Here is a 23,504-nt window from a genome sequence, read left to right as displayed (position 1 = left end):
TGATTTTTAAATTTTTTTTATTTGATTAGAATATTCGGAGATTGATCAAGAGACGCTATTTCATGATTCTCCAGAAGCATATGATCGGAATTTTCCAAGCCTTGTGTTCTCTGTTGTTTTGTCTGTTTTCTTCTTCCTGAGTTTGTTCTGTCATCAGAAAACTACCCTTGCAAGTTCAAACAGAACCTGTGGAACAGCAAACACACTGATGTGAATTTTTATTTTAGTTAAAAATCTTTAAATAAGTTTACACTGTAAATCAGATAATCTGAAAAGTAACTGTAGCTGCATTTGAAAGTTGCAAAGAACAAATACTGAACCCTGTGTACATCACATTAAGACAGTACTCTTAATTCTCAAACTATGAAGTATAGAAATTGCAATTGTTATTATGTTCTTAATATTGAAAAGAAGCCCCACCAACCTCTATGGTGATTAGTATTACTATCATCCACTCAAGGCGCAGTGCATGCTTTTCATTCAGGTGATTTCGCATTAAATCTGTCAGCTCCATGCAGTGCTGGAGCTTTTCATTCATTACCTGCAACGAATTACAAACATCACAAATCTGGACTCTCGAAATGGAATCAGATCACTAAAAAGGGAAAACACACTCCACAGAACTAGAAAGGGGTTAACACCTCTGCAAAATAGGACAGAAAATTAGTAGAACAGAAAATTCTGTTAAGATAACATGCACAAGCTTCAGTATAAATGAACCTATTTCAATAGGTTCCCCAAAAGAATATTATTTAGATATGCATCTACTAGTATTGAAGTGTTTCTGGGTGATACTTACTCAGGAAAACAGTCACAAACAAAAGAAGATACAGCTTTCTGGAATGCCTAAAAATTAAATATTGATGATTGCTGTACCGCCAGGAGAGGTACTTTTTGTGCTTCTTATTCTGGTTCAGCGGTAAACATTATGTCACCCTTCAAGAACTGACGTGAATGATCATGTCAGTAAGAAGAATCCACTTCTCAGTTCTTCTAACTATTTAAAGCCTGATTTAGTGGCTCAGGAAATAAATGATTCATGTGAAGCAGGTTAACCTAAACCAGGTAAAGGTGCAAGTGGGCTAAGAACACCTGGAAAAGGGGAGAGTGTATAAAATCTTATTTATCCCCTTTCTGCAATTAAAGCACATTCACAGAACAATTTGTGACCCTGCTCAGCCAAAGACAACTGATTTGAGCGCAGAAGATTCTCACAACAGTAAGACACTCACCTTAACTCTGCGATTAATGTTGAGAAACTGGCAAGTCTTGTCATAAAGCTCTTCCAGTTTTTCTCTATCCCAGTAGAAGTCTGGTGTTATTAGCAGGTCTGAGCTCAGATTTATACGGTGTCTAAAAAGAATGGGTACTACTGTAGTTCAGGCTTCCCCTTGGTGAATATAGGAGCAAATATTTACATGCAGTTAAATGAAATAAGAAAAATGTCCTGTAATTCTACATAGAATATGAAAAGAATTTCCTTTCATAGTAAAAAAATACTGTTGGAATGATTATTTAAAATTGGTCACATATGAAACTTTTCTGGGAATACTCTACTGTGGAACTGTTTTGAACATAAATGACTTTTGCCTTATGCCAACATTGCCTCCTCAACCTGTCGCCTTAGTTTTTGATACCTGTAGAGAGATCCCTGACTATACTGGCAGCTCACTGAAGCAGTACACAAAATAACAACATGGAAATCCTAAATGTGACCTACTGCATGCTGGATGTGTGAGCACAGAACATCCCTCAGAATCAGGCTATGGTCTAAGCATCATAAAGACTAAAAGCTAAAATCTCCTGCCTTCAACATATTGCTAACGCAAACCTTTGGATACCTGCAACACGATTGTTGATTACTGATCAGTCCTTCAAGTAAGGATATAAACTCCATAGGCATTATTTTTTAATTTTACCTTGGAGATTTTGGTGGGATTTTTTTCCTTTTTTTTTTTTTTTTTTTTTTTAAGAGTATGTAATGGTCTGTGTTGTCAAAGGCCAAATTTCACTTGAAGGAGAAAAAAACCATGAAATCCGGTAACTTAGCAGTGGTTTCTCAGCAAGTCAAGGGAAGAACAGAACTCACAAAAGACTTTTACCAACTCTAGGCTGTAGTTAACAGTTCTACCACCTACCCACCTTTCTCCTTGTATCCTTTACATGCTGTAGTATCTACCGTAATTACTAGTTAAGAGACATGTTTCTGGACTCAGGAAGGGAAAAGGGCCTGGTATTTGGTCATTAATGATATACTGCCTGCTTAATCCTGCAGTTGAAATGCCAGTGTGAATGGTGAGCCAGTGGGCCCCTTACTAATTGTAAAGAGCACGCAGACTCCAGTCAAAAGAAGGAATTCTCCCACCCCATCTCACCCTGCTATATTTAGTGTGTATTCTGCTCTTTCTGTCATGCACAATGTAATTTTTTACATTCTGTGTAATACAATGTCTTGGGTGTAACCAAAAACATTACCTTAGTGCAAAGAGTTCTCCAATTTTCTGCATCACATCTGCATGAGAGAGTTTAACCCTCCTTCGTGACTTTAGAATCTGAAAAGTAGGAAGTTCTTCAGTGCTTGATCAAGAAACATGTACTGGTAGTTAAGAACTGCAGAGTTTTACAGCCTGAAGCATCTTAGAATCTAAATGCATACTGTACTTACTAACATTTTAGTTTTGTTTGCTTAGTGCCTTGCTTCTCTAGCTTTCTAAGAATATCACTGTGCAACTGGTTCATCCAGGCTTCTCAATAAATCACTGAGTACGTCATCAGTAGCTACAGAAATACTGGGGCATTTTCTATAAATTATTTCCTGAACAAGAGATCATTTGTTTTTCCTTCCTGCTGCTTTTATTTTAAAGTAATGAGTGTTCCTTTACCTTGCCACTCCTTAGCCTTTTTACAGACTTTCTCCTTAAAACAATCAATGTATTGCCGTTTATTTCCTTCATATAAAAGTAATAAACCAAACATTTTCTCTTTTGAACCCTACAAATCTCATTTTTATATACATCATATGGACTTTCATTAAGTCTCATGAAAAACTTTGAAGTAATTTGCTCAAACTCTTCATTATATTCAAATCAAAGCACATTATTTTCAGCCCAAGTTAAGCACACACTGTGCTGCTTATCCTGTTACACTTACACTTCACTAGCAGCAAGTGACAGTGGCACAACACGGGAAACATTACAATGCAGAACCCCACTGCCAGCTCTGTAAAGGCTGATGATTTCTTGTCCAACCACTTTGAAGGTATTCTGAGCTTCTCTACACTGATGGATTTACCATCAAATGTGTTGAACATTCAATTGCTTTTTCCCTATCCTCAGCTGCATCTGGACTGATCTTTTACAAAACACAGGAGAAAAGGAGGGGAGAGTTACAAAGAAGACCTCACCTCAGGAATTGACTGGATAGATTCCACAAAGTTATCCAGTAATGATTCCCAAATAGCCAGCTTTACTGCAACACAGAAATGACAAAGCAAAAGACTGTGAGAGGTACAAATGCTTTCAAGTAATTGTAACTTTAAATCTGCCAACAGGCTGCTTCAGGACATGTCGATGCTTACAGCCATTTTTTGCAGCAAGTTACAGTTTGTACTACGCAATCACTATTCAGGTACCAGTGGACAGATCTGGGCTGGGCACAGAACCAGCTTCATCACGGGCGCACCTTTCTTCTCCAGGTGATCAGATCCTGGAGAGTTTTTGCTCAGAAGCTGTGTGTCCAAGTGCTCTACTGGATGTGTGAGCCTCAGCAAACTACATTCCAAGGAGGCTGGAGATAATGAGCTATGCTGATGTCAGGCTGACTTCATGTGGTACCTCAAGAGCCTCCACTGCACTTCTAGCATCCTGCACAGCTCTCATTCTCCAAGTGTGCAGTATTGATGCACTGTGCTCCAACCACAGAGATTTAGCTAATATAAACACCTGTTCCTGTTGAAGGTAATTCAAACTTGAGCAATCTCCCATTTTGTTTATAAGTGAGTGTACTGTTACTGAAGATACTAGCTTCTTTTCTATGGAAGCTTGAGTTCAGCACTGGCATTGGCAACACAAATTCTGCTGTGCCTCAGCTTGAACCTAGAAAAATGTTTCTACAAGATGATAATATAACTGGGGCCTAGTTCTTTAGTCCACAGATTCCCAGACAAGAATGAAGTAACAACAGATCAAAAATTAACCCCATTCAACCAGAAAAAAAATTTCAAGGAAGATTTAATTGTCAACATGAGCTCTTCTATGGTAGTAATCAATAATATTATCTAGTTAGGCCACTGTCGGTAAACTCAATGCTGAGCATTTTGCACACTCATCTTTTGAATACAGAGGCCTAATCCAAGTCACTGACTAAAGTGACTTTAAATTTAGCCCCTGAAAAAAACCCAAACAAAACAGCCAGTAAGCATTTCATCTGTCACCCATTATTTGACAGAGGTTGGTTTCTGCTTCTCATAAATCTGACTAGGGTCTATACTTGCCTCCTTTATTTTTAATGAACAATATCTCCTGGGAATAAATCCCTTGCTGCCTTTTAGGAGGCACTACTCTTCCATACAGTGGCTTTATGAATAAGAAAACTATAGGGAACAATATGATTTTTTCTCAACAGCTCTTCCTCCAACAGTCAGGAACCATTTAGTTACACTGCACTCCTTGATCAAATGATGTAGCACTTCAAAAATATGCATTCTGTTTCTATCCTGTGAAAAGGGGCAATTCCCCAAATTGAATCTGGAATCCTGGAATTTACCCTAAAGGCAATAGAGGTAGATAGACCAGACTTCCCTTAAAGGCCTTTTTGAGGACAGCCTTACTGCTGCTAGTTCCTAACTCCCACTTCCTACATCATTCAAGGTCTGAAGCAGCAGACAGCTATTATTTGCTCATGCAGCAGCACAACTGATGAGCCTGACTTCTTCACAGTGCCTCCCACTGTGTGCTACCATGGCTAATAAGCCTGCAAAACATTATCTGTGACTCTGGTCCACCTATGTGTTACTGATACACCTCCCCAGCTGGGAATAGCTGCCCCGTGTCACTTCTTTAGCTGGCATCTGGCTTTTCTGTCAGAGGAAATGATGTCAGTATGAATTACCCAAGATTACTGAGAGGTTTCTAATACTGAACTCTACACTCATTGTTATCCTAGGATAGTTCTCAAGGGTGGGGAACAGGATGCTCAGTAGAACGTGTATCTTTTGCAAAGCATGTTTGTTAACGTGCTTTGTTCAGCTTTAAAATGGTTTACATTGAATAAGGCAATTCCAATTTACAGAAAACACGATAAAGGCATTGAAACCAAATCCTCTCAATCTGAAGCACAATCACTCTTTACACAGTTTGTCTAAACCAGATACCAGTCTTTTCTAGCCTGTCACCGTAAAAGTCCCACTTATAATGACATTTCACAAAATCTGTAGCATAGACTACACAGTACGAACAATATTAACTTACCAGAAAGACAAAGAGCATTTGAAAAGGCAAATTTCTGCAGAACAACTTCATCACTATCCAGCTCAGAATTTAACAAGATTTGTCCTTTATGGAGCTTTGACTGACCTCTGTTAAGATAAGATTGAAGCATCTTCATTGACTGAATCACCAGCATAAGAACATTTAAAGAATAATTGACAGTTCAAGAAAGGCTGGTTGTTTTAGATAAGGCATGCCATATCTGTATGGGTATCATCCCCATCCTTGGATTTCACTCGTGTTCAATCTGATGATATTCACAAACCACTGAGAATTATTTCCTAAGTCTAAGACAAACATTACGGCCATATTTTCTAGGTGTAAATGCAAGTGCAGCAAGCTGGGATGGTAACTCCAGCATTGCTGCATACACACAGATAATTCAGAGTAAGTATGCTGTTGGCCTCTCTCCTGCTCTTTAGCTCCTCTGTTATCTTTCTGTTTTCATTTCCTGTCACTCTTATCAACCTTACTCCCTCCCCACTATGTTAGTTTCCCTAAAACCTCTACTGCATAGGGGGCAAGAAGCAAAGAAAAGGGGATAAAAGACTTGTTCAATTTTTCATTGAACATGCATAAGCACAATGGAGCAGGACAAGAATCACAAATTACACAACTAAACAGCACATGCAGTTTTCAAATGGTCAGGAAAAACCAAACACCTGTCTCTTTATCAGGTTACCTTAAATAAGCTGAACCTCATTAGTTCAGTTCCTAGTATCAACAGTGTCCTGCCTAGGGGCTGCTTTTTGGTGCTGTTGGAAAATTACAGGGAATTTATAGAATCATTTTCACTGTGAAATATTTCTGTAGAGATTATTTTCTTTCCATGAGGAAAAAGCATTATTTAACAAAGAAAGATAACTTGCCAGGTTTATGATTACACAATAATCAAATTGTAACTTTCCTAGGAAATTAAGTATATGCAGAAATTACATCTTTGTATATGAACATCAAGGATACACAGAGAAAGCTTATAGAGCATCCTCTTTAAAATCAGGCTCATCTCAATAATGCTTTTTTTTCACAGTTTCTGTTTGGGATTGCTGAAGAGTTGTGTGGCCAGGGCTTCTTGTTTACAAGATCTATTGTATAATCAAATCACAAAGGCCACTACCTACAAGTTTACCAAGACAGCAACATTTGTCAACTCAGATTTACTGTTTTCTTTCTTTATTTTACTCATTTGGAAAAAAAAGTAAGGACAAGTATATTTTTACTAGTTGAATTCCTTTTGCTTGAATTTGGTTTAGGTGTCTGTTAGCTCTTATATACACAATGCCTGAAGATACTTACTCCCCTATTCTATAGTTCAGCTCTTCATTCTCCCAGTGGACCAGTGCAACTTCATATGGCTGAATTTCATGCTGCTCTAGCACTCGCATGACATTCTTCATCTAAGAAGGAGACAATTGCACCAATAGTTACCATGCAGTAAATTATCACTCTGCAAAGAACTTGCATAGGGCAGGCTGATGAATGCAACCTTCATGCTGAAGTTATTTACGTAACAATGAAGAGGTGTGCTAAATAATGAAGTTATTATTAACACAGTTTACTTCTGAAACTAGTTGTGGTTTGAGAAGAATTTGTAGCTATGAACAACTGCAAGGAATCTGGGAAAACTGAAATGTCATTTTATATGGGCACACATGGAACAGGGTAAGGATTAACCACAGCAGCAGTAAGAACAACATGGATGTATTCAGTATTATAACAATGAGCTGTACGAGATTTTGGCAGATGTCTGAGTGTGGGAATGAATCTTTATGAGAAGTACATTAGGTGGTTGTTTCAGATAAAATTACTAGTTTGCTGTTAAATCAGTAGTTTTGTTTTTGATTGCTGCTGAAATCAGTAGTCTTGTTTCAGCTACCAGAGGTCAGTTATATCACAGAAACCCTTTACCACTACAAAAATCTGGAAAAATTATTTCAGCTGCCACATTCATCGCTGTAAATAGTTAAACGTGCAATTTTACTTGCAGAAGTAATCTCACTGCTCCTTTATTCTCCAGCACACTAAAACCTGATGCAGGAAGAAAGATCCCTTTTCTCTCACAAAACTTCCTCCAGCGACACCTGACTTAGGATCTCTCATCCTTGTTCCTTTTTATATGCCACAAGGCTCCATCAAAAAAATCATCTACGATTAGAACAAATTCTGAACTAAAAAAAGCACTCACCTACAAGTTTTTAAAAGGCATTTAGCTACGTAACAGCCAATAAAAAAACCAAACCACAAAGCCACAATACACTTTTGATGCCTAAATTCTTTAAAGAATACAAACTTCTACTAAGTCATACTTAAAAAGCACTCTTTTCAAAATAAAAGATCATTGTTAATCTTTTAGCACAAAACTGTACCCTATAAATTTTTCATAAAGCATATTATCCAGGTTAAGGACTCTAAAAAGTTGAATCACATGCAAAAGGGATTTTCTTTGCCCTCCTAGCTTTCTTCATTGCTTTCAAGAATTTTGGAGATACTTATGTATCTATGTAACACAGTAACATTTTTAACTGAAACCCCGCCCCCTCAACCCTACAGCTGAAACTACTCCTTTCATAATCCTGAATTCAATGGCTAAGACTTGCCATGTAATTCAAGTCTTGTGATAAAAAAGAATATGAAAACATAGCAAGTCTGCTCTGAAGTCAGTCACCTCAGCCAATGAGCAGTGTCCATGGTCAGTTCAGCAGTGCAAACCTCACATTGCATCTAGGCCCAGCCTAATTTTATAGAAGGGACTAGCTATGACACAGTTAAATTAATTAGATGTTCTGGAGTCACTAGCTGCAAACTCTTGCTATTATGGGCACTTACGTCACACAATTTCCTTTTAAAAAAACCCCTCAAAGCTGGTTTTTCTTTTTGCCCTTGTTATTTTGGTAAGGAAGCTGTTGTACAACCTTCCTACTCAGGTATTTGAAATTGCTATTTCGTATTTCATATTTCTTTTTGTGATCAGTGCAATTTGTTACTCCTCCTATTAAGTGTCTGTTAATTTAAAATAGTTTTTTTTCCCCTACTAGTCATTCTGAGGTACTTTTGTCCATTTGCAGTGATACTCTACATTCTGTTTTACTGAATTACTTTCACTTTCTGTTCTACAGACCAGTTTGGGGTTTTTCTCCTTTCGTTTCAGTTCATTAAAGCATGTCCATAAAAATACTTCCTCTATTTGAGCAAGCTGTTTGGCAGTTAAAGCTTTGACAATTATTTCAACAAGCAGAAATAGTTATTTTTCCTCCCCTTTTATAAATAAAGCTAGCGAGGGACCAACTACTGATACTAGTATTGACCAGGAAAACAAGGTATCAAATTTTCAAAGGTATTTAAGCAGGTACAACAAAAGCTAAATTTTCAGAGTACTCTGGTGGGCTGAGGTGTCCAACCCAAAGATCATCAGGAGTTAAGTCAGCTGGTCTTCAGTAATACTTGTGAATCAGTAGTGTAGTTACAGCCATGGCATCCTAAGTATGCTACAGGCGAGGTTTAAAGGGAAAACTGGTATCTTTTTGTAAGACACCTGACACCCCTCAAAACAGACAGGAAATCAGAAATACTCCAGTTCTGAAATAGAAAAAGTGAACTTGAATCTAGAAATTGATCACATAGAAACAACTGCTCTGTGTTTTCATTTACCCTAATGAAAATCCTTCTGTAAGCATCTATGCGTATCAGTATCATCTATTTAATACACCATTTAATTTCACATACTCTGTCTGCAGATAATGTCAATACTTTTTGTATCCAGAATCCAGTTTAACCACAGGAATAAAAATACATTCAAAACATTAAATAACTACAAATATATTCATTAAAATAGATATGCCTCTGGCATACCCTTCTAGGTCAGCAAAGTTCACCAAATTATAATATGTCAGCAACATATTTAATAATTATACCAACCAATAAAAAACTTCCTTCAGGAAAATTGCTGGTAAAAACACAGAACAGTATCAAAGAGTTAGTTATAATTCTTTTTTTATCTTTCAAAGTTATACAAAGGTCTTTAATAGTTCTGACTTGGAATAGAATGGAATGAGCCTTTTCTAATATATTTTCTATTACATTAGTGCTTCTCAAACAATCATTCACAAGTAGATTTTTCTGATGTACTTTTTCAGGATGTAGAGCTGCAAGAATTTTCTTTTTGTCAGTCTCACTAGATTAAAGTTTCAGATTTTTGTCTGAAGTAGATGAGTTTCAAAGATGGTGTATCAGCAGCCCACACATTTGAGGGCAGTAGCAGGCAAGAACCTGCACTCATTGGAGAAGAATCAATCAGTTTTTTTCCTTCATAGAAAGATCAATCTCCCAAACAAACCTCTAGCATGGTGAGCTTTGTGAGACTGACAAAACACCTGCTTATGCAGTTTTAACCAAGTTTCACTTTACTTACACTTTTCTCTTCCACATTCCAAAATACAACAGCCCCTTCCCTGTGAATTCAAGGAAAAACTGAGTGTAATCATACTGTTTTAAATGTATTTTAATGGAATACTCAAATTGTACAGTGGCAATTTTTGTCATTGTGAATCAAGAAACTTAAAACTATCTTCACAGAAATTACATGCTAGTTGCTTTTCAATCATACTTCAATAAAAAACCATGAAAAGGTGTTTTTTAACCATTTAAATAATTCTGATTTTTTAAAAAATCATTTTGACTGGACAGTTATTCCTTGAGTTTCATAAGGTAATATGATACAATGATCTAGCAAGCTGCACTGCTTCCTTCACACCATTACTATTAATGACATAATGTTTTGAGCATGATTTATAGCTTACCTGAAGAAAAAAATTATGCCGGGATCATCTTCTTTTGCAGATTTCTCAGTACTGACCACCAAAACATTTGCAGCATCTGGTTTGAAGTAAGTGAAAAAATGGAATAATTAGTCAAACTTCTAAACAAGACAGCTGTAAGCATGTAATTCAACAGTTGCATGCTAACACATCAGCCAGTTCCACATTTTATTTTTCTGATAGAAATGCTTGCCAGGGACCAGCCACAAAAACTATCAAACTACACTGCTTCTCTGAATTGTCACACTCTGAACTGACTGGGCCTCTACTGGGAACTTCACCAGCACCTTCAGTTAATGAAAGGCAGCAGCCTTGAAGAACAAAAGCCTTGGAGAAAACTGATGCAGACATTGCAAGTAACCAGGAACAGAATATAGTAGTGGACATGCCACGTGAGAGAACTATGGAAGTTGTGCACCGTTGCAGAGAAATTACCATTCAAATCTCCTTGCTCGGAAGCTCTTCTTCTTTTCTATACATTAAGGGATTAATCTGCACTCAAATTGTGCTGACTTTGCTTTGCCAGTCAGAAACTTGAAAGAGTGTACCCCCAAGACAGGACAGCCCACACCTGCATTTCCCTGCACATCGGAAGTGTGCTTTTCAAACCAATCTTCCACCCACTCTCCTTTACCACATTTCTGATGTGCACTGCACAACAATGCATAAAATGTGAGGGCTTTTGCATTAAATTAAAATGAAAGAGAAGCTCAAAAAAATGCTCCTGTGGTACTCCAACCACTACTGGGGCACTTATTACAAAGGATTAGCCCAGAGTTAGTCCAAGTAGAATATCCCCGAACTTACAAAATTTGCTTACTGGGTTCTCAAAACAGAAGTTTGACTTTTCTACAAATCTTCTCCGCTGTGCCACACACTAATACAGATAAAGTTTTAGAAGTCCTGATGTGGTTTCAAAGCAGCATGATTCGTTTTGTTGCAGCACTAGTGGAAGCTAGACCAGAAAAGCTCCCTACTTCCTATTTAAAGTGAGACTACACAAAGATTTTGCCAGGCCTAACAGCTAAGACTTAAAAATTTAAATGCCTTTGCAGGGAAATCACAAGTCAAGTGACAGGGTATCAGATGTTGTTACTTCTGCCTGTACAAATGCTACCTTTTGCTTTGCTGCTCAGGCCATAGAGGCCAGGTAGACTGAGGCAGCAGAAAGCCATGACCAAGATTCAGGTACACTTTTGCTAAGATCTGAATTGGGACCACTTGGTTGGTTTGAGTGATACCTTAAAGACTTTTCTTCCACTTGCTATTCCAGTTCAGAAATACGTAATTGGATGAATAACTAGAGCAGTTTTAGGTGTGAAGTTTGAGTTCATCATGGAAGTAGCATTTGTCTATATATTCTCATTTGCCTTTTCAAATACCAGCCATATCTTTATTTATCCTCTCCAGACAAAACACACATACTTGAAGAGAATTTGGTCTTCTTTAAGTGGAGGTGCAGGATCTGCCTCTAAATGTTTTTAAAGAGGTCAAAAACAAGAATAATGCTTTGGAAAAACACTACAAAGCAACAAATTCACACAGTAAGATTTTTGCTGTTTCAGATTTCTATGTGGTAATGCTTTTAAAAATTATTTTTCCAGATTCAGTGTTTGGCTTGGTAACGAACCACTGCTACATGCACATGCCCACCATCACAACACTTCAAATCTACTGGCACAATCCAATACCCTTTCATCATTACTTCCTCTAAACCTCTGATAAACAGTACTCATTACGAGTCAAAAACACCATGAAGAAATAAAAGGAACTGGCAAAACTGACACTCCCTATTTCACAGGGTAAAATAACAGCAACAGAAACGTTTAATTCACAGTCATGCTGCGGGTTATACAAAGTTTCTACCCCAAAGCTGTGAAACCAGGGTTAGTTTTCATACAAAGAAACTACAAAGAAACATGAAGCCTGTATTCTAGTGGGTACTGTCTTTCATGTTAATCTTTCTGAACAAGACAATCATTAGTAAATCTTGTGCTTGAAAGAGACCCACTGGAGTATTACTGCACTGAGATTATTATTTGAGAGGCAGACAGGCTTTTGTTAAGCTCTACTGAAATGTCCATGAACTGCCTGTCCTTCTCCTAGCTTCATATAATCTGTTCTTTCAAAGGAAGAAGAAAAGGCATTCTGGTACTGACATATGAAAATCACAGCTGTTCCAGGGCATAAGGTTCCTTAAGCTATAATAAGATCCATTTGTTTTTCTTTTGTAGTATACTGCAGCTATTTCCAAGCCATACTTTCCCAAGTCTTCAGAGACACTTTCTATGGAAACCAGAATCAGTTATTTTGCTGAAGTCTATTTAAGTGAAGCATTCAACAATTGCTAGGATATACTTGGCCCAATAAAGAATTATCAACAGCATTCTCTTTACTGGAACTAAACATTTATGTGTGTATCTTTTTCATTTCACTTAGTCAGCAAGCTTCTCTCTTGCATGCCTTCTTCTCCAGCTCTGTGATTTACATTAATAGAAATCTGAGTACAGAAAGAAGATGCAACACTTCAAATTACAAAATTGTGTTGACAGCTGATGTACTGCACTACCTCACTACTGAAAGAATAATTAAAATAAAACATTCAAAAACTAACAGTTAGTGAAAGTCCATAGAAGTTCTCTGTATCAATCAATTTCCAAAGTTATTTCTCATGCATGCATGTAAGTTTTCTATACTTCTAGTGTAATTGTAATGTTGGGAAAAATTATCAGACGGTAAGAGCAAGAGCTGCTCATATCGCTACTCTGAAAGATTTTGTTGTGGGGATTTTTAGGCAAATAGAATCTTTAAGCAAAGAAATAACTTTACAGTGAGTACGATACATTCCAGGATATTATCAGAATAAGACTACGCAAAGTCATAAAAATTATATCCCTCACCCATATTTTATTTCCCAAGATATAACACTGCATTTAATATATTTCAAAAATCTACCTCTAGGCAAACTTGTTATTTCAACATATCCATGTGAAGTCAGGTCATGACACAGATTACCAAGATGATATTCATCTGCTGTTGCAAAGGCTGTGCACTGCATCAGATTCTGTGCCAAAGGAATAGAGATCTGAGTTAGGGCAAGGCTGAAGCAAGATAGTAATAAGACAACTGTTAGCTTCAAATTTATTAAGGGAGTGACAAATTTCATTTATGCACTGCTCTGTGGTATCATTGCCATCATGTCCACCTGGTGTACATATACTAAGAAGTGTACTTGCTCCTTGCTAAGTGGGAAAGTGAATCACACACTGAGAACAAGCCAGGAGGCACGAGTGAAGTCACAACAAAAAACTCTGTGACAGAGCTACAACGACAACCCTTTCCCCCCTAAATGCCGATCAAATACCTCAACAGTAGAGCTGTACTTACTGCTGCTCTCCCATCCCACGGCTTATGGCATACTTGGCTGACCACCGAAACCAGAGGCAAGACACCCCTGATAGCAGTTTTAACATCCGTGTTTTCAAGACAAATGGAGTTTGACTACCCCACTCCGTTTATCAAGCAGAAACTCCGACCACAAACAAGATGTTCTGCCATGCACCAAGCTACTGCCAGGGCTGAGCTACTGCAGCACAGGAAGTCACTGACCTTCTGGGCCAGCTGCAGGTGCTGCACATCTCCAGCGTTCCTCCCCCACCCTGAGCTGCTTCCTGCACTAAGAGCATGGTCTCCGCTGACACCACAGCTGACACTATGGCCAGTTTGTCCCGATATCCCACAATCTTAAACAACTGTCATGTTCAAAGAAAATAACTGGAAAAATGATGCTGACTTGCAAGGAGATGTGAGATTTTTCTTGATTAATCAAACAAGTCACAGTAAACTAATCTGCAAATTCTGCTACTCATTTGAAGTGTATTTCTTTGTTCCGATACCATGTATGACCTACAAAATTGTTTTTCAGTACAATGTAGTGGAAAATATCCAGAAAGCAATGTTTCACTGTGGATCAGTCACTTCCCAGCTTTTTGTAACTAATACAAATGGGGATGTAACTAACAACAAATGAACAAAAGAACTGTGCTCATCTGCAGGCATTTAGGCCCACAATCCACTTCAACCCAAAATACAAATTACATTCTTGCAGCACTCCTACACTGTCAAAGAGCAAGGCTTCAAGAGGGGCTCTGCTCCCTGCAGGGGGTCTGTCACCAATCATTAGAATCACAGTCTCACATTTGAACTTTTCTTTTTTAATGTCAACATTCCAGTATCACACCAAAGCTTTGCTTACACATCATCTTAATTCAGCAAACACTAGCAGAAAATAAGCTTTCAAAGTAATTATAATATTCAGAGATCAATTTTGTAGGCATATTCCCACAGCTGTGCTAGAAGGCTGAATTAACAGTGGAACAGAACTGTTTTCAGTTCCCTTGAAGTATCAAGTTTAATTATCACATTTTCAACTGTATAAATCCATTCTCAATCGCTAAATCACCAGTGCCAATGATACATCTAAATCTGAAGACTCTTCCAAAAAGCCCTGGTTATTGTACATACACATGCTCTGCCATGAAACTCTTCTGTCAGGGGTTAAGGGAGCAAATTCTCACCTTGTAGTTAGTATACAATCTGCAAACCTTGATCCTGCTCTGTGCTTCCCGAAGTTTATTACTTGGGTGATTCCTCATTTCAAGGCAAATGCACTATAGGATTGACCTTCTGTCTTACAGCTGCAATTTGAGTTTCAATGGCCGCATTTCTCATTCACATACAACCAGAGGTTTTGCACTAACCTACACACCTGAAATAGCATTTTGGATATGAACTACTTTTGGGTTTGGGTGTTTTTCTGTTACAATGTACTGTTTTACTCACATATTTACAAAAATCTTGTTTAATACAGAACATTAAGCTTAGGCAAAATTTGTGATTAAGACACCTAAAATATGTGACCATGGGTGCTGGTGGAGATACAGCCAAAAAATCTACTCTAATCAGTGACTCAGCTAATCCTAAAATAGATAGGTTAAATGGCTGATCAACCTTAATGTTTCCTGCTACAACACTTCCATCCACAAACTTCAAAAACCCCAGAATACAGCACCTGTACTGGTGCTGGAAAGGAACTCGAGCTACTCACCCCACCCCCGCCCCCGGCTCCTTTCTGCCTATGGTGTTACTGAGATTCTATTCAGAGCAGCACACAGGATGGCTGCTCCTAAGGACAGCTAAGTGCATTGTCAACTCATTTTCTGTATCATCATGCCCCCAACAACTGTACAGGCTCATGGAATCATAACACCCCTTAGTCCACTTCTTCCATCTTTAGAATACAAAAGATTTTAAGAAAGAAAACCTGTGGGATGTATTTTAGTCCTTGTATCACCACAGGAATCAGTCTTTATCTAAAGTGTAGTAAATACTGTATCTTTGCCTGAATTTCTAAGCTATTTCTATGGTAGATGGCTGTAGCATTAAGAATTAGCTCAGAGACTTTTCCTGCCATCAGATCATACCCGGTTATCCAAGTAGTGGTGCCACTCAATGATGGATTGACTAAACCACTTAACTGCTTTCAAGGAACTCCTCTATCTGTCCTGAAAAACTGGTTGTACAACAGTATCACTGCTGGTGCCCAGCACTCTGCCTGCAAAAACACATGAAGACCAATGCTGGGGAGGATGGGAAGGACCTCATTCACCAAGTGCTCTGCAAAAGAAAGGTGCCAGCTGTCAGGCCCTCCCAGACAGAAGACACCACAGATCCTCAAGGTTCTCTAACTGAGAACCTCAAGAGTGGGCCTGCAACTGCCGTCTCCCAGAGGCAGGAGAAGATGGGAAGGAGAGGTCCCTAAGGCAATGGCCTCAGCATTAGGGCCTGTAATACTAAGAGGTAATTTCTGGCCCAGCATTTTGCCATGCAAAAGCTTCCTCAGGAAATATATTATTATTTTAGAGTATCAGGCAGTATTTTCTCCTTTTTTTCACAATGGAAAAAATTAAAAATAGCACTGCATGTTACTTGCACATATGTGTGAAAAACAAAGAAACTATTTGCATTTGATGCTGTCATTTAAAAGCCTAAATATGTTTTGGGTGTCACTTCACCCAAAACTAAGAAGAATCAAACTCTGAATGTAATGTCATAGCATGACTAAAACGTTGGAAACATTACATAGTGTTTCAGGACTAATATTTTTCACTTTCCTCTTCCAAAGCAACATAAAAATATGAATGGGAACTAAATTGTCTGCAACTACCTCTTTATGTTACACTAAGGTATACACCTGCTCACCACATAAAATACTAATAGGAAGCTTAGCTATGAGAAGGCAAGAACTTAAAACTTTTCTCTGCTCACATTTAGTAGAACGCATAACAGACATATTTTGCAACATGGAAGCGATCTCTGAAGGCACAATGCTTGTTTTAGTCTCACCTATGATACTATTTTACTAAGAACACCCTGAAACTCGGTTGTTTTTGACTGAGGAGAACAGTTATCTGACACCAGGATTCATCACAAAAATCCTACGTTCAAGGGTACTTAAGGCCTGGTTTAGCTAAGAGCTATCTTAAGGAGATATGGCTACAAATATGCACTGTTCTTCCTTACCATACCTCACAGTATCTAAAACAGTGTGTTGTTGCGTTTCCTCTGTAGACCTTGGAGTCTGTTAATCAAGGTGCTGTTTCTACACATGGCATGATCTTTCTCACGTAACTCAGGCTACACTTGCAAATTCATTCCCCATCTGAAACCTAGTATGAATATGAGCTTTATACTATTTACTTCCACTTTTATTTCTGTTTGAGTAAAACCTTAAAACTGGACAAGCAAGGAAATGTAGACAAAGTTAAATTACTATGAAAGGTAGACTTGGTGTCTTGATAGAAAATGTGATTTAAAAGCACCAGTCATATCTATTTTTAATGCACTTCACATTTCCACTTTATAATAACCACTCATATTCCCTCCACTTTTGTTAACACATTGCAAGTAAACTTCCACTTACTTTCAAAATACCAGACATGCCAATTTCTATCAAGCTTACTCTTATTTGTAAAGCTCCAGCACTAGCATAAATAATGAAGTCCTTCTCACAAAATAGTTAATTCATTAAAATGTTAATCTAAACCCAAATCTAAATGTAAATTAAATTGATGCACTCCCTTAATGTGACATAGACTGTAAATGTTATACTTTACCTCCATGTCTGAGAGTGGCAGGTTCGTTCTGGATGGCTGCTTGGTCCTCGGTGCCTTTGGTGGCCTCTTAACTGGCTGATTATTGGGTTTGGGGACAATTTTGCCAGCTGATACAACTGTATAAAATCTTGATGATGTGTTCCTAAGCTTTTTGATCCACTCTGTATTGAGCCTGTAGTTTTCCATCATCGTCACACCCAAACGTCTCCAGGATGAGAAAAAACCCTCCCCACTCTGATAATAAACATTTCTTTCCAGAGTGGACAGAAATCCTTGGAGAAAATGCCAATTCCTTACTTGCACACATTGAATTGTCAACCAAGGGAATGCAGGTTTCAGTGCACACAAATTCCAAGACTTTGCTGTTCTGTGAGCTGTTCTTTCAACTTCATTATTCAGCTTTAACAGTAGATATCCAGTTTTGTTAAAGCTTTGGCATTGGCATATTGTTTTTAAAGCGTGGAAAGATCTCGTCTGAAGGTGCAGAAGTTTCAGTCTCATTTCGTCCCTCTGAACTGTATTTAAAACAAACAAAATCATCCATCAGCATTTTGGAAAGAAATAGTATGATTTCTCCCTTATCTAAAAAGTGGTCCAGAGTACTCTTGCATTTGTTAGTACTCCGCAGCACATGACATTGGTGGGAATAAAAAGATTTTTTTGATCCTATGGAAACACTCTAAGGTCAAAACCCATCTGTGTGCTTGCAACGAGTGGTGAAAAAATAGAACTGGTTGCTGTGTCAATACACAAGCAGGCAACTTTTCCTTTGGCTGCTCATTCTGTGCAGCAGCCTGCACTTTCAGTAACCACTGCTTGTGAGCAAGCAAGCACACACGTTAAAAAGGACAGCAGCTGATGCTGTGAATCACTGCGATATGTAATAAACACAACAATTAGATTACTACGTGGTTGTACGGGAATGTCACCTAGAGAACACACACACTGCTCAGCATCAGCTCCAGCTGCTGTGCCATGAACAGCCGAGCACAGATCCAGCCCCAGCCATCTGTCCCGACCACAGTGAGAATGGAGCCGACTCACAGCCTTGCTCCTGCCAGAACATCCTGGTGCTACAGGGACCACCACGCCTGCCTGCAGAGCCACTGTGCAGCCTGAGACACAACAGTGTCCTTATGCTGGCAGTTCACACTAAGGGCAACCCCACTATATTTATACTACATTGTGTGAGCTAAGAGAACAAAAATATTCACAGACTCAATACCTCAGTGGATGTGTTTCATTTGCTGAGAAAAACTCAGTGACAAGTCTCTGCCCTCATCTGGTTTCTTTTATCAAGAGCACTTCCCTTGTGAAACAAAATCCATCCTCAGTAAGTTATTAACAAAAAGTAATTAAGCCGCCTAGTTAAAAAACTTGCCCATTTCAGAATTTTTTTCAAAAACTGAAGGAGGATCTTCAATACTAAAAATACATTTAACATAATAGTTCAAATAAACACTTTATTTAAAGAACAAATCATGGTGTGTGCTGAGGACCAAGCCTTACATCCTGACATGGATACCTAGATGAACTGATATTTGGTTTAACTTTATATCTTTACATGCTTTTCAGTCGTACATTTCTGCCCAAATTAGAAGCCTGTTATTGGCATACTTAACGGGATAAGCTATTATTTTCATTTTAAACATGTTCTGTATTTAAAAAGCAGCCCTGTCCAGGACAAGGCAAATTCACTTTTTTAAAGACCTGATACCTCCTGGATAAAAAGAGCTGACAGAAACTCAGCAACTGCAACCCAGGTGGTGGAGAGCCGGGGTAAGGGGTAAAGTCTCCAGTAGTGTGTGGTAAGTGGCAGAAAGAGACTCAAAATGGTTTTGTTGACGTTCCTAGCCAGCAAAACTTCATCTCGGATCCGTAATGCCAGGAATGATTTTTCCACTGCACGGGTTTACAGTAAGTTGCAAGGAAAGAGAGATCATATAGACCGAATTCCACCGAGGGGCCTGAGCGTCAGACCTGTGGCATCAAGCCAGAACGAACGGAACTCAGCAATCCAAGAAGAAAGCGGGACGAAGGGCGACCACAACAGGGCAGGAGGAGCCACCTCCGAGCCGCAGGCATGATACTGGGATTTATTTTCCAAAGTCTCTTCAGGCACGCTTTAGCCACGCCCGCTGCCTCCCCGGCCGGGAGGCCCGACTTGCTGCGGCACAGCCACCGGCATGCACGGAGAGGGCGGGCCGGGCCGGACCGGCACAGACCAGCCCGCGATCTCTGCCCAGCACACGCAGTCCGGATGCCTCCACACTGCCCCCGGGGCCCACCAGCCCCGGCTGCCGGGACACTCCGCCCCTTCCCTGCCCCCGCACTGCCGTCCTTTGCTCCACGGAAAACAGCGGCGACGCCGCCCCCGGCAGCGCCCCTGCGGCAAGCGCGGGGGGAAGGGAGGCAGGGGAGCGAGGCCTCCGCTCCCATTGGCTGCGTGCCGGGGGGGCGGGCACAACGGGCCCCACGCCGACCAATCGGAAGGAGAGGCCGCCCCGCCCGCGAGGGCAGCGCGAGACACCGGGGCCGCTCCCGCCCGGCGCGACTCACGGGCGCCCCTGGCGGGCGCGGACGGCAGCGCCGGCAGCGCGCGGGGGGCCGGGCCCCCCCAGCCCCGGCTCGCGGCCTCCGCCGCCGCTGCGTCACCCCCGCGCAGCGACACCCGAACACGGGGGGTGGCGCGGGAACCACCCGGCAGCCGCCCCGCTCCGGCCGCCGGAGGGGCATCCTGGGGTGGGGGGAGGCACGGGGCTGGGAATCACCCCTCACACCCGCAGGCAGGGCTCGTGCTCGCCCCGAAAGTGCCCCCTCCTCGCGAGGAACGTCGCGGGACCCTCCCGCTCGCGGCAAGATCGGAGCCGCCGGGAAGAGCGGGCGAGGCGCGGGCGAGGCCGCCTCGGCTCGACCAGACCCCTCCCGCGGGCGCTGCGGCAGGCCCCGCCGCCCCGGGATCGTCCCAAGAGGGGCTGCGCACCCCCTCCCCTGCCGCAGCGGGGGCTCCGCCGCGGCTCCGGCCCGCGCGCGGGGCCGCCAAGGGCACCCGCTGCGCCGCCGGCCCGGCCCTCCTTCCCCTCCCTTCCCCCGCCCCGCGCGCGCGCCCGCCGCCGCCGCCGCGGCGGGAGGGGCGAGGCGGTTCCCGCCGCCGCCGCGCGCCAGCACTGACCTGGGGGAGGGGGCGCGCCGCTCTCCGCCGCGCGAGCCGCGGCCCCGCCCACCGCCCGCCGGGCCCCGCCAGGGCGCGCGGGCCGACACGCCCCGCCCGTCCGTCGCCGCGCGGCGGGGCGCGGCCCGCGCGCCAATAACGTCCGGCCGCCTCTCGGGCCCGCTTCCGGGAGGGGGCTGGGGGGGGGAGGGCGGAGCGCCGGCTGGCGGGGGGGCGGAGCAAGATGGCGGCGGTACCGGCGCTCCCGGTGTCCCTCTCGGGCAGGTTTAAGGGGTCCGTCGCGGCCTGGCGCGCTCGTCACTGGCGGCGAGGCGGGGGGCGGAAGGGAGCTGAGAAGCCGTCCGGCACTCCGCCGCCGGGGAGCGGAGGTTTTCGGGCGCCGGGCGGGCCCGGGGGGTGGCTCTTGGCCCGGGGGGCGGCTCTTGGCCCGGGGGGGCGGGCGGGGACAGCGGCGCCGGCGGCGAGCGAGGCCCGTAGGCGGCGCTGCGGGCGCGGCGCTGCCGCCGCCGCAGGCCCGGCCCGGCCCGGCACGACCGTGGGGCGGTGTCGGCGGCTGTCCCGTGCTCCCTGTGCAGCTGCTCGGCTCCGGGGCTCCAGTCCACCGCTCCTGCCCACCGCGTAGAGATCTCACAGTAAAAATCGTCCTCCGCGCCGGGTGTGCGCTCTCTGTGGGGCTGGCCGCGGTCTGCTCGTAGTCCTCGTACATAAACAGCGTGTGGAGAAAATGTAAATCAAACATATAGTGGAGAGCGCGTTTCTTGTTGATATGAGATACATGATAAACTTTGAGCACGTAGCTGTGCTTTTGGTTTTACGTTTCCCAGGTTTTGCATCGGGTGTCTTAGCAGTAGAGGTCGCGTTTTAGCCTAGAATTGACTGCAATTTTTAGCTGTTTTGGCCGGGCCAGCTAAATGTAGCTTTTTCTTCCTTGAAAAGACTGCTGTTTATAATGTTCTGCAAATGTCGGCACTAGAACGTGACCAGTTTGAATTTTTTTTCGTTTTGTTTTGGTTTTGTTTTTATTGCTGTCTACTGCTTTAAGGGCATGGAAAGCTACTTTTAATACTGTTGTGTTTATAACCCTAGCTGGCAGCAAAGCACCACATAGCTCAGTGGGGTGGGGAGAAGTGAATGAGAAGGGTAAAAATGAGAAAACTTGTGGGCTGAGATAAGAGCAGTTTAATGATTGGAATGAGAATAAATCGTAATGAAAAGAGCAAAGAGAAATAGAACCCAAGAAAACCAAGTAAGGCAGATGAAAGCAATTACTCACCACGAACTGACAGATGCCAAGGCAGTGGCTCCCTCGCCAACTTTTCCTCCTGGTTTCCTTCTCCTAATGGTATCCTTTCCATGGCTGAGCATGACACCATGGTCTGGAATAGCTTCTGGGTCAGTTAGGGTCAGCTGGTCCTGGCTGTGTCCCCTCCTAACACCCTGTGCACCCTCAGCCTCCTCGCGGGTTGAGGCAGAAAAGGCCTTGACTCGGTGCAAGCCCTGCTCAGTAACAAGGAAAACATCCCTGTGTTGTCAACACTGTCTCCAGCACAAATCTAAGACAGACCCCCATACTAGCGACTGTGAAGAAAATTAAACTATCCCAGCCCAAACTAGCACAAAGATCTTGCATTTTTTTAATTGAAGCCATTTCATCCTTCTCTGACAACAATAAAATATTGATCCTCTGTTTTTTAGATCCTTTGCATATTTTACAATTAAAGACAGACTTCCGCAGATCCTCACAAGAGTTATTGATACTTTGCATCGACATAAAAATGAATTTTTTGAAGAACACGGTGAGGTAAGAGTAAGGTCCCTATTTTCCCTGATGTTTATTCCCCTCTAGCCTTTGAGATCCTTTCTCTGCCTTGTTTTTACTGGTGAGACTTGTCTCAATCCTTTAGTCTGATTTTTCCAAAAATAATTTCTAGTAGCTGTTTTTGATAAGTTCTGTAACACACCTTTCTGTCTAACCTTTTCCTTCTGATCTGCAACTGCATCACTTATTCGGGGTTTTTGTGTTTATGCAGTGTTTGATAGACAGTGACACCTTCTGAACACTACTGTTTCAACACTCTCTTCACATCTAATAAGCAAAAAGTCCAATCTAAAAAGAAGTTCCATATGGAATTCATTTTAGGATCTTGGATCTGAAATGAGCTTTAGTCACCAAAATACATTTTGTTGAATCAAGCTGTGATTTGTCAGGGACTCTCAAATGGCCATTAAAACATCGCACGTTCCATGAACAGTTGATCTGTGTCTCTACAGGAATAAACATACAGAATAGGAACTTTTGTTCTCCACTTTTTCCAGAAGGGCGTTGAAGCAGAGAAGAGAGCTATATCTTTCCTTTCCAAACTGCGGAATGAGCTGCAAACAGACAAGCCAGTGACCCCTTTGGAAGATGAGTTGCCTGATGCTGCGCTGTGGAACCAATACTTGGACTACCAACGAAACTTACCAAATGGAAATGGAGAACCAAGTTGGTTTCAGTCCCCTTGGCTGTACGTAGAGTGTTACATGTATCGAAGAATCCATGCAGCATTAGCACTGAAGTAAGTATTCAGTGGCTTGGTATATTACTTTGCAAAACATTGCCCTTTCCCATTTTTAATTTGGGAAAAAGGAAGACAGCTGAGGAGTAAGGTAAAGGAAGATCTTAGGCTTTTACCATATTCCTTTTTCCTCATCTTGCACCTCAGATTTAAAATTAAAACCTTACATTCAGCAGAATTTGAAGCTTATCAAATTTTTAATATGCTTCAGTTTTGGTGAGTTGGTCTACATGAAAACTCTTGAGCTTGACTGTATAGCTTGACTTTGCAGACTAATGTGAATTGAGATACGAAAATCA

The 23,504-nt window shown here is 41.7% G+C and overlaps 2 protein-coding genes across 5 annotated transcripts in view; one reads left to right on the top strand and one right to left on the bottom strand.

Annotated features, from left to right (window-relative positions):
• On the bottom strand, positions 1-20,709 carry RMND1 (required for meiotic nuclear division 1 homolog). 3 transcript variants are annotated; one of them, XM_040058381.2, is made up of 12 exons: positions 20,648-20,709; positions 17,476-17,990; positions 13,256-13,364; positions 10,283-10,358; positions 9,895-9,934; positions 6,783-6,883; positions 5,469-5,575; positions 3,404-3,468; positions 2,476-2,552; positions 1,233-1,353; positions 425-541; positions 1-186 (listed from the first exon to the last, which is right to left on the bottom strand). In XM_040058381.2, exons 2-12 carry the CDS (start codon positions 17,974-17,976, stop codon positions 154-156), a joined length of 1,347 nt encoding a protein of 448 aa, XP_039914315.1. In that variant the 5' UTR covers positions 17,977-17,990; positions 20,648-20,709; the 3' UTR covers positions 1-153. The 3 variants fall into 3 exon arrangements, with proteins under 3 accessions (XP_039914315.1, XP_039914314.1, XP_039914316.1); XM_040058380.1 differs by lacking the exon at positions 20,648-20,709 and having other exon boundaries at positions 17,476-18,015; XM_040058382.2 differs by lacking the exons at positions 1-186; positions 425-541 and having other exon boundaries at positions 1,259-1,390.
• Positions 20,710-20,848: 139 nt separating this feature from the next.
• The window catches only part of ARMT1 (acidic residue methyltransferase 1), a 48,268-nt gene continuing 45,612 nt past the window's right edge, over positions 20,849-23,504 (top strand). Inside the window, exons 1-3 of one of the 2 annotated variants that reach the window (XM_058419789.1) lie at positions 20,849-20,920; positions 22,343-22,448; positions 22,964-23,205. In XM_058419789.1, the coding sequence (XP_058275772.1) occupies positions 20,871-20,920; positions 22,343-22,448; positions 22,964-23,205 (398 nt within the window). In that variant the 5' untranslated portion in view covers positions 20,849-20,870. The remainder of the gene's footprint in view (positions 20,921-22,342; positions 22,449-22,963; positions 23,206-23,504) is intronic. The other variant, XM_058419788.1, reaches the window with a different exon arrangement.

Source organism: Hirundo rustica, chromosome 3 (assembly GCF_015227805.2).
Source record: "Hirundo rustica isolate bHirRus1 chromosome 3, bHirRus1.pri.v3, whole genome shotgun sequence".
NCBI lineage: Eukaryota > Metazoa > Chordata > Aves > Passeriformes > Hirundinidae > Hirundo > Hirundo rustica.
Note: the sequence above shows the minus strand (reverse complement) of the source record. Positions and strands in the feature narration are given on the sequence as shown.

Coding starts and splice junctions, on each gene's coding strand:
- RMND1 (XM_040058380.1), bottom strand. CDS start 18,015: ATGATTTTGTTTGTTTTAAATACAGTTCAGAGGGACGAAATGAGACTG. Junction 10,359..13,255: donor AATAACAAGTTTGCCTAGAG/GTAGATTTTTGA, acceptor ACTTCAAACCAG/ATGCTGCAAATGTTTTGGTG. Junction 5,576..6,782: donor CTGAACTATAGAATAGGGGA/GTAAGTATCTTC, acceptor TTATCTTAACAG/AGGTCAGTCAAAGCTCCATA.